The 14,976-nt window shown below is 30.4% G+C and overlaps 2 protein-coding genes across 4 annotated transcripts; one reads left to right on the top strand and one right to left on the bottom strand.

Annotated features, from left to right (window-relative positions):
* Positions 1-9,618: 9,618 nt before the first annotated feature.
* Positions 9,619-11,798, top strand: LOC111213182 (ELMO domain-containing protein A). Of its 2 annotated transcripts, none has more exons than XM_022714864.2 (9): positions 9,619-9,777; positions 10,048-10,233; positions 10,314-10,416; positions 10,495-10,598; positions 10,688-10,756; positions 10,846-10,961; positions 11,040-11,215; positions 11,285-11,427; positions 11,516-11,798. In XM_022714864.2, the coding sequence occupies exons 2-9, from the start codon at positions 10,081-10,083 to the stop codon at positions 11,618-11,620; spliced, it is 969 nt and encodes a 322-aa protein (XP_022570585.1). In that variant the 5' UTR covers positions 9,619-9,777; positions 10,048-10,080; the 3' UTR covers positions 11,621-11,798. The 2 variants fall into 2 exon arrangements, with proteins under 2 accessions (XP_022570585.1, XP_048600878.1); XM_048744921.1 differs by having other exon boundaries at positions 11,040-11,220; positions 11,290-11,427.
* Positions 11,776-14,767, bottom strand: LOC111198065 (protein DETOXIFICATION 24-like). Of its 2 annotated transcripts, none has more exons than XM_022714862.2 (9): positions 14,370-14,767; positions 13,845-14,156; positions 13,205-13,746; positions 12,957-13,043; positions 12,800-12,856; positions 12,475-12,713; positions 12,241-12,359; positions 12,068-12,154; positions 11,776-11,992 (listed from the first exon to the last, which is right to left on the bottom strand). In XM_022714862.2, exons 2-9 carry the CDS (start codon positions 14,118-14,120, stop codon positions 11,903-11,905), a joined length of 1,497 nt encoding a protein of 498 aa, XP_022570583.2. In that variant the 5' UTR covers positions 14,121-14,156; positions 14,370-14,767; the 3' UTR covers positions 11,776-11,902. The 2 variants fall into 2 exon arrangements, with proteins under 2 accessions (XP_022570583.2, XP_022570584.2); XM_022714863.2 differs by lacking the exon at positions 14,370-14,767 and adding an exon at positions 14,255-14,275.
* Positions 14,768-14,976: the final 209 nt, after the last annotated feature.

The raw sequence follows: 14,976 nt of genomic DNA, 5'->3' as shown, positions 1-14,976 counted from the left end.
AAATGTAGAATATGGTAGAAATTTTAAAACAACACTAAAGATTATAGGCTTCAGTATATAAAGTATTTACCAAAAACTCAATATTTTTGTAGGGGTTAGCCCATAGATTTTGAGAAAATTTCAAAAATATGACAATATTGTTTTAATGCCTAGTTGCATCCTGCACTAACATATGATGATGTTCAAAGAGGTTTGGAGCCTTTGTCGTCTCCGTTTATCAAGAAAATAATAATTTTATAGTGGTTATTCCATCGATTTAGGGAGTATTATGAAGTTTTACTAAATTATTTGATAAAAACAATTGAACGATGCTCATTTACCATGAAAAAGAGTTTAGCATACATTAATACAAATGTAGAATATGGTAGAAATTTTAAAACAACACTAAAGATTATAGGCTTCAGTATATAAAGTATTTACCAAAAACTCAATATTTTTGTAGGGGTTAGCCCATAGATTTTGAGAAAATTTCAAAAAATATGACAATATTGTTTTAATGCCTAGTTGCATCCTGCACTAACATATGATGATGTTCAAAGAGGTTTGGAGCCTTTGTCGTCTCCGTTTATCAAGAAAATAATAACTTTATAGTGGTTATTCCATCGATTTAGGGAGTATTATGAAGTTTTATTAAATTATTTGATAAAAACAATTGAACGATGCTCATTTACCATGAAAAAGAGTTTAGCATACATTAATACAAATGTAGAATATGGTAGAAATTTTAAAACAACACTAAAGATTATAGGCTTCAGTATATAAAGTATTTACCAAAAACTCAATATTTTTGTAGGGGTTAGCCCATAGATTTTGAGAAAATTTAAAAAAATATGACAATATTGTTTTAATGCCTAGTTGCATCCTGCACTAACATATGATGATGTTCAAAGAGGTTTGGAGCCTTTGTCGTCTCCGTTTATCAAGAAAATAATAATTTTATAGTGGTTATTCCATCGATTTAGGAGGTATTATGAAGTTTTACTAAATTAATTGATAAAAACAATTGAACGATGCTCATTTACCATGAAAAAGAGTTTAGCATACATTAATACAAATGTAGAATATGGTAGAAATTTTAAAACAACACTAAAGATTATAGGCTTCAGTATATAAAGTATTTACCAAAAACTCAATATTTTTGTAGGGGTTAGCCCATAGATTTTGAGAAAATTTCAAAAAATATGACAATATTGTTTTAATGCCTAGTTGCATCCTGCACTAACATATGATGATGTTCAAAGAGGTTTGGAGCCTTTGTGCTCTCCGTTTATCAAGAAAATAATAATTTTATAGTGGTTATTCCATCGATTTAGGAGGTATTATGAAGTTTTACTAAATTAATTGATAAAAACAATTGAACGATGCTCATTTACCATGAAAAAGAGTTTAGCATACATTAATACAAATGTAGAATATGGTAGAAATTTTAAAACAACACTAAAGATTATAGGCTTCAGTATATAAAGTATTTACCAAAAACTCAATATTTTTGTAGGGGTTAGCCCATAGATTTTGAGAAAATTTCAAAAAATATGACAATATTGTTTTAATGCCTAGTTGCATCCTGCACTAACATATGATAATGTTCAAAGAGGTTTGGAGCCTTTGTCGTCTCCGTTTATCAAGAAATTAAGAACTTTATAGTGGTTATTCCATCGATTTAGAGAGTATTATGAAGTTTTATTTAATTGATAAAAACAATTGAACGATGCTCATTTACCATGAAAAAGAGTTTAGCATACATTAATACAAATGTAGAATATGGTAGAAATTTTAAAACGACACTAAAGATTATAGGCTTCAGTATATAAAGTATTTACCAAAAACTCATTATTTTTGTAGGGGTTAGCCCATAGATTTTGAGAAAATTTCAAAAAATATGACAATATTGTTTTAATGCCTAGTTGCATCCTGCACTAACATATGATGATGTTCAAAGAGGTTGGAGCCTTTGTCGTCTCCGTTTATCAAGAAAATAATAACTTTATAGTGGTTATTCCATCGATTTAGGGAGTATTATGAAGTTTTATTAAATTATTTGATAAAAACAATTGAAAGATGCTCATTTACCATGAAAAAGAGTTTAGCATACATTAATACAAATGTAGAATATGGTATAAATTTTAAAACAACACTAAAGATTATAGGCTTCAGTATATAAAGTATTTACCAAAAACTCAATATTTTTGTAGGGGTTAGCCCATAGATTTTGAGAAAATTTCAAAAAATATGACAATATTGTTTTAATGCCTAGTTGCATCCTGCACTAACATATGATGATGTTCAAAGAGGTTTGGAGCCTTTGTCGTCTCCGTTTATCAAGAAAATAATAATTTTATAGTGGTTATTCCATCGATTTAGGGAGTATTATGAAGTTTTACTAAATTAATTGATAAAAACAATTGAACGATGCTCATTTACCATGAAAAAGAGTTTAGCATACATTAATACAAATGTAGAATATGGTAGAAATTTTAAAACAACACTAAAGATTATAGGCTTCAGTATATAAAGTATTTACCAAAAACTCAATATTTTTGTAGGGTTAGCCCATAGATTTTGAGAAAATTTCAAAAAATATGACAATATTGTTTTAATGCCTAGTTGCATCCTGCACTAACATATGATGATGTTCAAAGAGGTTTGGAGCCTTTGTGCTCTCCGTTTATCACGAAATAATAATTTTATATTGGTTATTCCATCGATTTAGGAGGTATTATGAAGTTTTACTAAATTAATTGATAAAAACAATTGAACGATGCTCATTTACCATGAAAAAGAGTTTAGCATACATTAATACAAATGTAGAATATGGTAGAAATTTTAAAACAACACTAAAGATTATAGGCTTCAGTATATAAAGTATTTACCAAAAACTCAATATTTTTGTAGGGGTTAGCCCATAGATTTTGAGAAAATTTCAAAAAATATGACAATATTGTTTTAATGCCTATTTGCATCCTGCACTAACATATGATGATGTTCAAAGAAGGTTGGAGCCTTTGTCGTCTCCGTTTATCAAGAAAATAATAACTTTATAGTGGTTATTCCATCGATTTAGGGAGTATTATGAAGTTTTATTAAATTATTTGATAAAAACAATTGAAAGATGCTCATTTACCATGAAAAAGAGTTTAGCATACATTAATACAAATGTAGAATATGGTATAAATTTTAAAACAACACTAAAGATTATATAGGCTTCAGTATATAAAGTATTTACCAAAAACTCAATATTTTTGTAGGGGTTAGCCCATAGATTTTGAGAAAATTTAAAAAATATGACAATATTGTTTTAATGCCTAGTTGCATCCTGCACTAACATATGATGATGTTCAAAGAGGTTTGGAGCCTTTGTCGTCTCCGTTTATCAAGAAAATTATAATTCTATAGCGGTTATTCCATCGATTTAGGGAGTATTATGAAGTTTTACTAAATTAATTGATAAAAACAATTGAACGATGCTCATTTACCATGAAAAAGAGTTTAGCATACATTAATACAATGTAGAATATGGTAGAAATTTTAAAACAACACTAAAGATTATAGGCTTTAGTATATAAAGTATTTACCAAAAACTCAATATTTTTGTAGGGGTTAGCCCATAGATTTTGAGAAAATTTCAAAAAATATGACAATATTGTTTTAATGCCTAGTTGCATCCTGCACTAACATATGATGATGTTCAAAGAGGTTTGGAGCCTTTGTGCTCTCCGTTTATCAAGAAAATAATAATTTTATATTGGTTATTCCATCGATTTAGGGGGTATTATGAAGTTTTACTAAATTAATTGATAAAAACAATTGAACGATGCTCATTTACCATGAAAAATAGTTTAGCATACATTAATACAAATGTAGAATATGGTAGAAATTTTAAAACAACACTAAAGATTATTGGCTTCAATATATAAATTATTTACCAAAAACTCAATATTTTTGTAGGGGTTAGCCCATAGATTTTGAGAAAATTTCAAAAAATATGACAATATTGTTTTAATGCCTAGTTGCATCCAGCACTAACATATAATGATGTTCAAAGAGGTTTGGAGCCTTTGTGCTCTCCGTTTATCAAGAAAATAATAATTTTATATTGGTTATTCCATCGATTTAGGGAGTATTATGAAGTTTTATTAAATTATTTGATAAAAACAATTGAAAGATGCTCATTTACCATGAAAAAGAGTTTAGCATACATTAATACAAATGTAGAATATGGTATAAATTTTAAAACAATACTAAAGATTATAGGCTTCAGTATATAAAGTATTTACCAAAAACTCTATATTTTTGTAGGGGTTAGCCCCATAGATTTTGAGAAAATTTAAAAAAATATGACAATATTGTTTTAATGCCTAGTTGCATCCTGCACTAACATATGATGATATTCAAAGAGGTTTGGAGCCTTTGTCGTCTTCGTTTATCAAGAAAATAATAATTTTATAGCGGTTATTCCATCGATTTAGGAGGTATTATGAAGTTTTACTAAATTAATTGATAAAAACAATTGAACGATGCTCATTTACCATGAAAAAGAGTTTAGCATACATTAATACAAATGTAGAATATGGTAGAAATTTTAAAACAACACTAAAGATTATAGGCTTCAGTATATAAAGTATTTACCAAAAACTCAATATTTTTGTAGGGGTTAGCCCATAGATTTTGAGAAAATTTCAAAAAATATGACAATATTGTTTTAATGCCTAGTTGCATCCTGCACTAACATATGATGATGTTCAAAGAGGTTTGGAGCCTTTGTCGTCTCCGTTTATCAAGAAAATAATAACTTTATAGTGGTTATTCCATCGATTTAAGGAGTATTATGAAGTTTTACTAAATTAATTGATAAAAAGCTATATTGATTCCCATATACCATGAAAAAGAGTTTCAAATACATTTATACAAATGAATAATGTGGTTAGAAATTTTAAAACAACACTAAAGGTTATAGGCTTCAGTATGTAATATATTTACCAAAAACTAATTATTTTCGTAGGGGTTAACACATAGATTTTGAGAAAATTTTAAAAAATATGACAATATTGTTTTAATGAATAGTTGGATCCTGCACTAACATATGATGATGTTCAAAGATTTTTTGAGCCTTTATTGTCTCCGTTTTCAAGAAATTAGTGATTTTATAGTGGTTATTCCATCGATTTAGGGAATATTATGAAGTTTTACTAAATTAATTGATAAACAAATTATATCGATTCGCATATACCATGAAAAACAGTTTCAAATACATTAATACAAATGTAGAATTTGGTTAGAAATTTTAAAACAACACTAAAGATTATAGGCTTCTGTATATTAAGTATTTTCCAAAAACTCAATATTTTTGTAGCGGTTACCACATGGATTTTGAGAAAATTTCAAAAAATATGACAATATTTTTTAATGCATAGTTGGATCCTGCACTAACATATGATGATGGTCAAAGAGTTTTTGAGCCTTTGTTGTCTCCGTTTTCAAGAAATTAGTGATTTTATAGTGGTTATTCCATCGATTTAGGGAATATTATGAAGTTTTACTAAATTAATTGATAAAAACATTATATCGATTCCCATATACCATGAAAAAGAGTTTCAAATACATTAATACAAATGTAGAATGTGGTTAGAAATTTTAAAACAACACTAAACATTATAGGCTTCAGTATATAATATATTTACCAAAAACAAAATATTTTCGTAAGGGTTACCACATAGATTTTGAGAAAATTTCAAAAAATAGGACAATATTTTTAATGCATAGTAGCTTCATGCACTAACATATGATGATGTTCAAAGAGGTTTGGAGACTTTGTTGTCTCCATTTTTCAAGAAAATAGTGATTTATAGTGGTTATTCCATCGATTTAGGGAGTATTATGAAGTTTTACTAAATTAATTGATAAAAAAATTATATTGATTCCCATATACCATGAAAAAGAGTTTCAAATACATTAATACAAATGTAGAATGTGGTTAGAAATTTTAAACCAACACTAAAGATTATAGGCTTCAGTATATAATATATTTACCAAAAACTAAATATGTTCGTAGGGGTGGGTAACACATGGATTTTAAGAAAATTTCAAAAAATTTGACATTATGGTTTAAATGCATAGTTGGATCATGCACTAACATATGATGATGTTCAAAGAGGTTTTGAGCCTTTGTTGTCTCCGTTTTCAAGAAAATAGTGATTTTATAGTGATTATTCAATCGATTTAGGGAGTATTATGAAGTTTTACTAAATTAACTGATACAAAAATTATATTGATTCCCATATACCATGAAAAAGAGTTTCAAATACATTAATACAAATGTAGAATGTGGTTAGAAATTTTAAAACAACGCTAAAGATTATAGGCTTCAGTATATAATATATTTACCAAAAACTAAATATTTTCGTAGGGGTTAACACATGGATTTTGAGAAATTTCAAAAAAATATGACAATGTTGTTTTAATGCATATTTGGATCCTGAACTAACATATGATGATGTTCAAAGAGGTTTGGAGCCTTTGTTGTTTCCGTTTTACAAGAAAATAGTGATTTTATAGTGGTTATTTCATCGATTTAGGGTGTATTATAAAGTTTTACTAAATTAATTGATAAACAAATTATATCGATTCCCATATACCATGAAAAAGAGTTTCAAATACATTAATAAAAATGTAAAATACGGTTAGAAGTTTTAAAACAACACTAAAGATTATAGGCTTCAGTATATAATATATTTACCAAAAACAAAATATTTTCTTAAGGGTTACCACATAGATTTTGAGAAAATTTTGAAAAATAGGACAATATTTTTAATGCATAGTTGCTTCATGCACTAACATATGATGATGTTCAAAGAGGTTTGGAGACTTTGTTGTCTCCATTTTCATGAAAATAGTGATTTTATAGTAGTTATTCCATCGATTTATGGAGTATTATGAAGTTTTACTAAATTAATTGATAAAAAAGTATATCGATTCCCATATACCATGAAAAAGAGTTTCAAATACATTAATACAAATGTATAATGTGGTTAGAAATTTTAAAACAACACTAAACATTATAGGCTTTAGTATATAATATATTTACCAAAAACTAAATATTTTCGTAGGGGTTAACACATGGATTTTGAGAAAATTTCTAAAAATATGACAATATTATTTTAATGATTAGTTGGATCCTGCACTAACATATGATTATGTTTAAAGAGGGTTGGAGCCTTTGTTATCTCTGTTTTGCAAGAAAATAGTGATTTTGTAGTGGTTATTACATCATTTTAGGGAGTATTATGAAGTTTTACTAAATTCATTGATAAAACAAATTATATAGATTCCCATATACCATGAAAAAGAGTTTCAAATACATTAATACAAATTTAGAATGTGGTTAGAAATTTTAAAACAACACTAAAGATTATAGGCTTCAGTATATAATATATTTACCAAAAACTAAATATTTTCGTAGGGGTTGTTAACACATGGATTTTGAGAAATTTTCAAAAATATAAAAATATTGTTTTAATGCATAGTTGGATCCTGCACTAACATATAATGATGTTCAAAGAGGTTTTGAGCCTTTGTTGTCTCCGTTTTCAAGAAAATAGTGATTTTATAGTGGTTATTCAATCGATTTAGGGAGTATTATGAAGTTTTACTAAATTAATTGATACAAAAATTATATCGATTCCCATATACAATGAAAAAGAGTTTCAAATACATTAATACAAATGTAGAATGTAGAATGTGGTTAAAAATTTTAAAACAACGCTAAAGATTATAGGCTTCAGTATATAATATATTTACCAAAAACTAAATATTTTCGTAGGGGTTAACACATAGATTTTGAGAAATTTTAAAAAAATATGACAACGTTGTTTTAATGCATAGTTGGATCATGCACCAAAATATGATGATGTTCAAAGAGGTTTGGAGCCTTTGTTGTCTCCGTTTTTCAAGAAAATAGTGATTTTATAGTGGTTTTTCCATCGATTTAGGGTGTATTATGAAGTTTTACTAAAATAATTTATAAACAAATTATATCGATTCTCATATACTATGAAAAAGAGTTTCAAATACATTAATACACATGTAAAATATGGTTAGAATTTTTAAAACAACACTAAAGATTATAGGCTTCAGTATATAAAGTATTTACCAAAAACTCAATATTTTCGTAGGGGTTACCACATAGATTTTGAGAAAATTTTAAAAAATACGACAATATTTTTTTAATGCATAGTTGCATCTTTCACTAACATATGATGTTGTTTAAAGAGGTTTGGAGCCTTTGTTGTCTCTGTTTTTCAAGAAAATAGTGATTTTATAGTGGTTATTCTATCGATTTAGGGAGTCATACATAGGCTTCAGCATATAGAATATTTATCGAAAAACTCATTATTTTTGTAGGGGTTGTTAACACATAGATTTTGAAAAAATTTCAAAAATATGAAAAATATTGTTTTAATGCATAGTTGTATCTTTTACTAACATATGATGAATGTCAAATATGTTTGAAACCTCTGTTGTCTTTTTTTCTCTAGAGAATAGTGATTTTATAGTGGTTAGTTTACCAATTTTGGGAATACTATGAAATTTTTCTAAATTGATTGACAAAAAATTTAAACGATGCTCATGTACCATGAAAGAGAGTTTAATATACATTAATACAAATGTAGAATGTGTTTAGAAATTTTAAAATAACACTAAAGATCATAGGCTTCAGTATATATAGCATTTATCGAAAAACTTAATATTTTCGTAGGTTACCACATAGATTTTGAGAAAAATTCCAAAATATGACAATATTGTTTTAATGCATAGTTGCATCATGCACTAATATATGAAGTTCAAAGAGGTTTGGAACCTTTGTTGTCTCCTTTTCTCTAGAGAATTGCGATTTTATAGCGGTTAGTTCACCAATTTAGGAAATATTATGAATGTTTACTAAATTAATTGATAAAAAAATTAAAACGATGTAAAAAGAGAGTTTAATATATATTAATACAAATGTAGAATGTGTTTAGAAATTTTAAAACAACACTAAAAATCATAAGCTCCAATATATAGAGCATTTACCAAAAAAATCAATATTTTCTTAGGAGGTTAACTCATAGATTTTGTGAAAAATATAAAAATATTGTTTTAATGCATAGTTGCATCGTGCACTAACATATGATAAAGGTCAAAAATGTTTGGAACCTTTGTTGTCTCCGTTTCTCTAGAGATTAGCTATTTTATAGTGGTTTGTCCACTTATTTAGAGAGTATTACGAAGTTCTACTAAATTAATTAATTAAATTTTGAAAGATGCTCATGTACCATGAAAGTGAGTTTAACATACATTAATACAAATGTTAAATGTGGTTAGAAATTTTAAATCAACACTAAAGATTATAAACTTCGGTATATACAATATTTACTAAAAAAACTCAATATTTTCTTAGGGGTTAACACATATACTTCCAGAAAAATTTGAAAATATGAAAATAATATTTTAATGCATAGTTCCCACTGATTAGCCTATTTCGGTTTTCTGATGTCTAAACCAAAAATCTAAACCGGATACTTACCTTGCTCACAAGTCGTTGACCAACAACAATTAATTAATGAATTAATATTAACGTAAAGTAACGTAGTAAGAAAGGAAAGAGAAATTAATAAATAGAATAATTCTGGAAATTCTGGAGAGTTGGCGGCGACAGTTTCCTCTGGGTTTGCAGAGCTTATTCCTATTCCTACCTTTCTCTCGAAGGAAAGCTCTCATCTTTCACCGCAGATCACGTTCCCCGTAAGATCATCTACCAAACCCACTTCCCAGATTTTCATTTCGTTCTTCCTTTAGATTCCTTTAGATTAAAGCTTCCTGATTTTGAGATCTCCGTTGTAATTGATGTTCAGAGACTCAATGGTTGGTGTGTAGTTTTGCTAGATCGAAAACCTCCCTGTTGAAATTGATTGATCTGTTATGTGATCTTGTGTGGATGATGATTGTCAAAGTGAAAGGCTTTTTTAGTTTTTTTTTCTACTGCATTCATTATGATTCCTTTGTGTTGTGTAGGGGCTGATTCGTTGGTATATATTGGTTTACAAGATGGCATCTGCGACGCTTAGGAGACGGCTTCATCACGGGGATATAGATGGGAGAAAGTTTGAACGTTATGATGCTACTACAGACTCTGATACTTTAAGCGAGCCTTTGTTGGGAAGTAGTAGTAGTAATGATAGTAAAGCTGTGTACAATGAGGTTAGTTGTGTTTCTTTGTTCTCTTCTAAATAGAGTTGATTGAGAGGAACCCTTTTATGTATTATTATGTGTCGACTTAGGAGCGTACTCTGGAGGATATTTGGGAAGAAGAACGGAAGAAACAGCAAAGTCATTGGACATTGATATTTTCTCAGTTGATTGCACAATGGGCTCAGTGGATAGGTTTGGTTTGTTTGTCTTGTTAGTTGTTACTAGTGCTCCCTGATTGTCACTTTTCAGTTTGTTTCTTGGTTTTGGCAGCCAAAGTTGTGTTTGGATCTGGCTCGCTTTTTGGGAGGTTTCTTTCTCTGCCTCATATAGGCTCTGGTGGAAGGCTTTTGCCACCTCCTCTTAGTTTGTTGCAGGTAATACTCAAAGCATCTATCTTTATCTTGTGAACATCTTATATCAAATGATATGGTCAATTTGACTGTATTTGATTACCTCTTACTAGGAAGAGAGGCTGAGAAACATTAAGAGAAGAATAGAAATACCCTTTGATGGATCTCGAATGGAGCATCAAGTAAGTGTTTCTCATGGACTCTCTGTTTGCTATATTAACTCTACATATCCAAATTTTTGTGAAGGTTTATGTAATTGCATGATTAACAGGATGCACTTAGACAACTATGGAGGCTAGCTTATCCACAGAGGGAGCTACCACCTCTAAAATCCGAACTCTGGAAGGAGATGGGGTGGCAAGGAACAGACCCTTCAACAGATTTTCGGTACACACTAGTGTAGATTTGGATCTTCTTCATTACTAGTCATTTTACTGATGATGGCTTTCGTAAATGGTTTTGTAGAGGTGGAGGTTATGTATCACTGGAGAATCTAATCTTCTTTGCTAAGACCTATCCGGAATCATTCCAAAGATTGTTACATAAACAAGATGGAACAAGAGCTGAATGGGAATATCCATTCGCGGTCGCCGGGATCAACATCTCATTCATGCTGGCACAAATGTTAGATCTCCAATCAGGTAAAAATGCTCAAGAATTTACCAAGTGAAAACCGATGAAATGTGTTTATAATTGTGTTTCTATTACAGGGAAGCCATCAACGGTCGCTGGGATAAGGTTCTTGGAGTTTCTGGAGGAAGATGAAATGGCGTTTGATAATCTTTACTGTATAGCTTTCCAAATGATGGATGCTCAATGGCTTGCCAAACGAGCTTCTTACATGGAATTTAATGTAAGATAGTCTTTGAACCAGGCTTGTTTACCGTTTGGAATTTTCGGTTTGGTTGTGTTAACCGGTTCTTGTAAAAAAAATTTGGCAGGAAGTTCTTAAATCAACGAGGACACAATTGGAACGTGAGCTGGCTCTGGATGATGTTTCGAGCATCAGAGATTTGCCTGCTTTCAATCTATTGTACAAAAAATAATTTTTACATATTTACTTTCAATTTTCTATCTGTATTTATATAATAATTTGAGAAATTCAGTGTATTGAATAATCTGTTTTTGCTGAAATTGTTCGGCAAATAATTTGTTTTCCATATATAAAATAAAAGTGTAAAACTAAGAAACCATTATTATATAGTTCGACATGTATTTACTTTATTTTCGAAAAACTGAATTTGATTTTAAAGCAACGTAGGTACATTTATGCATTTATATGTTTATGAATTTACACAAGGGAACAGTTTATACACACTTCTCACTTCTCACTTCCTCTCATCTTCTCTTATAGGATTCGAATCCTCATGAGATGGCTGAATGCTCCACGCTTTCATACGTTCGCTTGTCTTTTTAACCTACACAATAAAAAAGATTTCAAGAATTTTCATATCTTCGTTGTTTAAGTAAGAAGTACAAATTTATTTGCTTACCTCTAATTCCCAGTCAGTTCTGTAAATGATATAACACAATATGACTGTTTGGATCGCTATACCAGCCGACATTCCAGACCATAGTCCCTAGATATCAGACAAATGAAATGTAATTGCCTTAACAACAGACTTTTCTTACATTATATTTTAATTAGTACTAATCAAAAAGTTACCTTAACACCGAGATGGAAAACATAAGTAAGGATGAGACCCAAAGGAATACCAACTGCGTAATATGAAACAAAGTTCACAACTGCCACTATACTCTGCATCCCTGCTCCAACCGCCACACCTGTTTTATTCAACATTTTAAACCATTTATCTATAATTTTCATTTAGTTATTAGAACCAAACCTATATTTTAAGTATGAAACATATACATAGGAATTTTTGTTTTTAATTTTGACCTGAGAGTACAGGTTGAATGCTGTTGAGTAAGATTGATACGGCAAGGATTATCGATAGATCATCCACTGCTTTTGAAACCTCTTTGCTATTGGTAAACAAATACGATATCTGACCGCAAAATGCTAAGCATAGAACAGAGAATATCACTCCCATGATTGTTGATACTGTGATTATCACTTTGATAGAGAATCTCACTGCAGCTGCATCTCCCTTCCCCAACTCGTTAGCCACTCGGACGCTATACGATGCATGTAAGAAAACATAATTGATCATTTAATATTATTAACTATGAATATACTTAGCTTATAAACTTGTGAGCATTACCAAGCTGCACCCAAGAAGCCAAGGCATATGTTGAATTCCAATGTATATATGTATTGGCTGAAAATTTCCAAGATAATTTATATACAGAATGTTTATTTGCATGAATGAAATTCACACTAATTGCAAAATATGTGAATGACTGTGAAGATGAGTTCACCATATTGAGAAAGCAGAGATTGCGATATTAGCGTCTTTTGTATAACCAGCCATTAATACAAGGAGACTCAGGTACCAATACTCTAAGCTGTTAAATGAAAGCAACAAAATTATCAGAAGTATAAACATTCCCAGTATAACATCATTTTAAGTAGACTAAAAAATAATAAGTTGGATCCCACTTCAAGCGTTGGTTTGTGTTATAACACATATAAGTTGTTAAAAAATTATTTAAAGTTTAGTAATTACCAGATCATGAAGCCTGAAGAAATGGAGAGTTTGAGCATAGGAATCAGGTCAACAAAAGCAGCAGTACTAAATCCAGACCAAGTGAAAGGACACCATCCACCAAAAACGTACACAAACTCAGCCAATACCAAAGCCCACGAGCTCACATTAAGCCCGAGGAGCGCACCACCAATCCCCATCCCCATAAAACTCACGCACCACCATGTGACCAAGAGGTCAAGAGCCAATGACAAGACCGAGAGAACGCCTACGATAGCGTTCCTCATTTGTGCTTGGAGGTACATTTGCATAGTCATAGTGAAGATTAAGCTATAGACATAAGGGATCGTCCAAGGATATATCTCATCAACGGTCCTCGTGATATCAACATTTTGGCCTAAAAGACGGAGAATGGAACCGGCAAATATGATAAACGGTAGGAATAAAGTGGTCACGGCTATGTCTATAATCCATGAACGTTGTAGATATATCCCCATTGTGTGGTACTGTTCTGCACCGTATGCTTGTCCACATAACGTCTCCGTGGCACTTGACATACCGCCCTATATAATAACAACCAAAAAGACTTATATTTCAATAAACATATTTTTTTCCATATCCAAATGTACAATAGTTGAACTGAGATTAATAGCTTGTTTACCGTTAAACCGTAGAGAAAGCGAATGAATGTGCTTTGGAGGAGAGCATAAGCGGCTAGACCCAACTCAGACGAGTGACCGATGAAGGCCTGAGCTACAATGATGCTACCAAACGAAGTCATTCGGAACAAAGAGGAAGGTAATGCTATTCTCCACATTTTGCTTACTTCACTCCAAACCTTTGCTCTCAGATAGAGACTCTCTATACTGTTGCTCTGAGCCTTAGCGTCTGATCCTACACGTAGTAGACTCTCCTCCATTTCTCCTTGACTGCTCATTTTTGTTGTTGTTGTTTCCGTCTTCCGTTCTTGAATCTGAAATTATCCATACAAGAACAATTACTTTTTCGGACACGAAAACAAATACTTATCATCAAAAAGCAAGAGTAAAGATGTATGAGTAGAAGACTTACCCACCTGGACTTATCAATCAAACACACATATATTACACTAAAGGTTCAAATTGAAGACACAAATGTTGAAAAACAAAAGATGTTGACTGAACCTATGAAGCAAGTGATTTATTACCTTTGTTTTAAGAGAAAATACTAAAAGTCAAGAAGACCAGAGAAGAGAGAGAGAGACATAGAGTTCAGCGATGATCATCAAGAAGAAAATTTCACCGAAAACAAACTTGTAACTTAAATTTAGCTTTTTCTCCTTTTTGGGGGAATATGTCAGAACAGAACTGAAACGTCTCGATATCTATACAAATAGCGATAAAAGAGTATATCTTTATACGTATTACGTATGTACAGAAAACTGTATGTATCTGCTAAGATACTCGTATGTGAAAAAGAGTGAAAACATAGATAAATTGACTTTGTGATTCTGTGCGTGTTATTAGTAATTGATTATACAAATCAGAATACTAAACTATACTACGTTCTACATATACATAGTCATTAGTTACTACAAAATGGCACAATACAAAATATTTAAACCTCCAGTTAATAATGATATTCACATTAATATGAATATCATATCATTTCCTCTTTTTTCTTTTAAATTGGATTATTATCCAATTTGAAAACAAATTCGATTTTTGTATCTTAACAAAAGAAAAGAAAAAGTTTCCCCCCCCCTCCCTAATCTTAGGGTCCAATGATCTTCTTTCTTCGTCGGGATGCAATCG

The sequence above is a fragment of the Brassica napus genome, chromosome C1, assembly GCF_020379485.1.
Source record: "Brassica napus cultivar Da-Ae chromosome C1, Da-Ae, whole genome shotgun sequence".
In the NCBI taxonomy this organism is placed as follows: domain Eukaryota; kingdom Viridiplantae; phylum Streptophyta; class Magnoliopsida; order Brassicales; family Brassicaceae; genus Brassica; species Brassica napus.
This window is presented reverse-complemented; position numbering and strand designations above follow the sequence as displayed.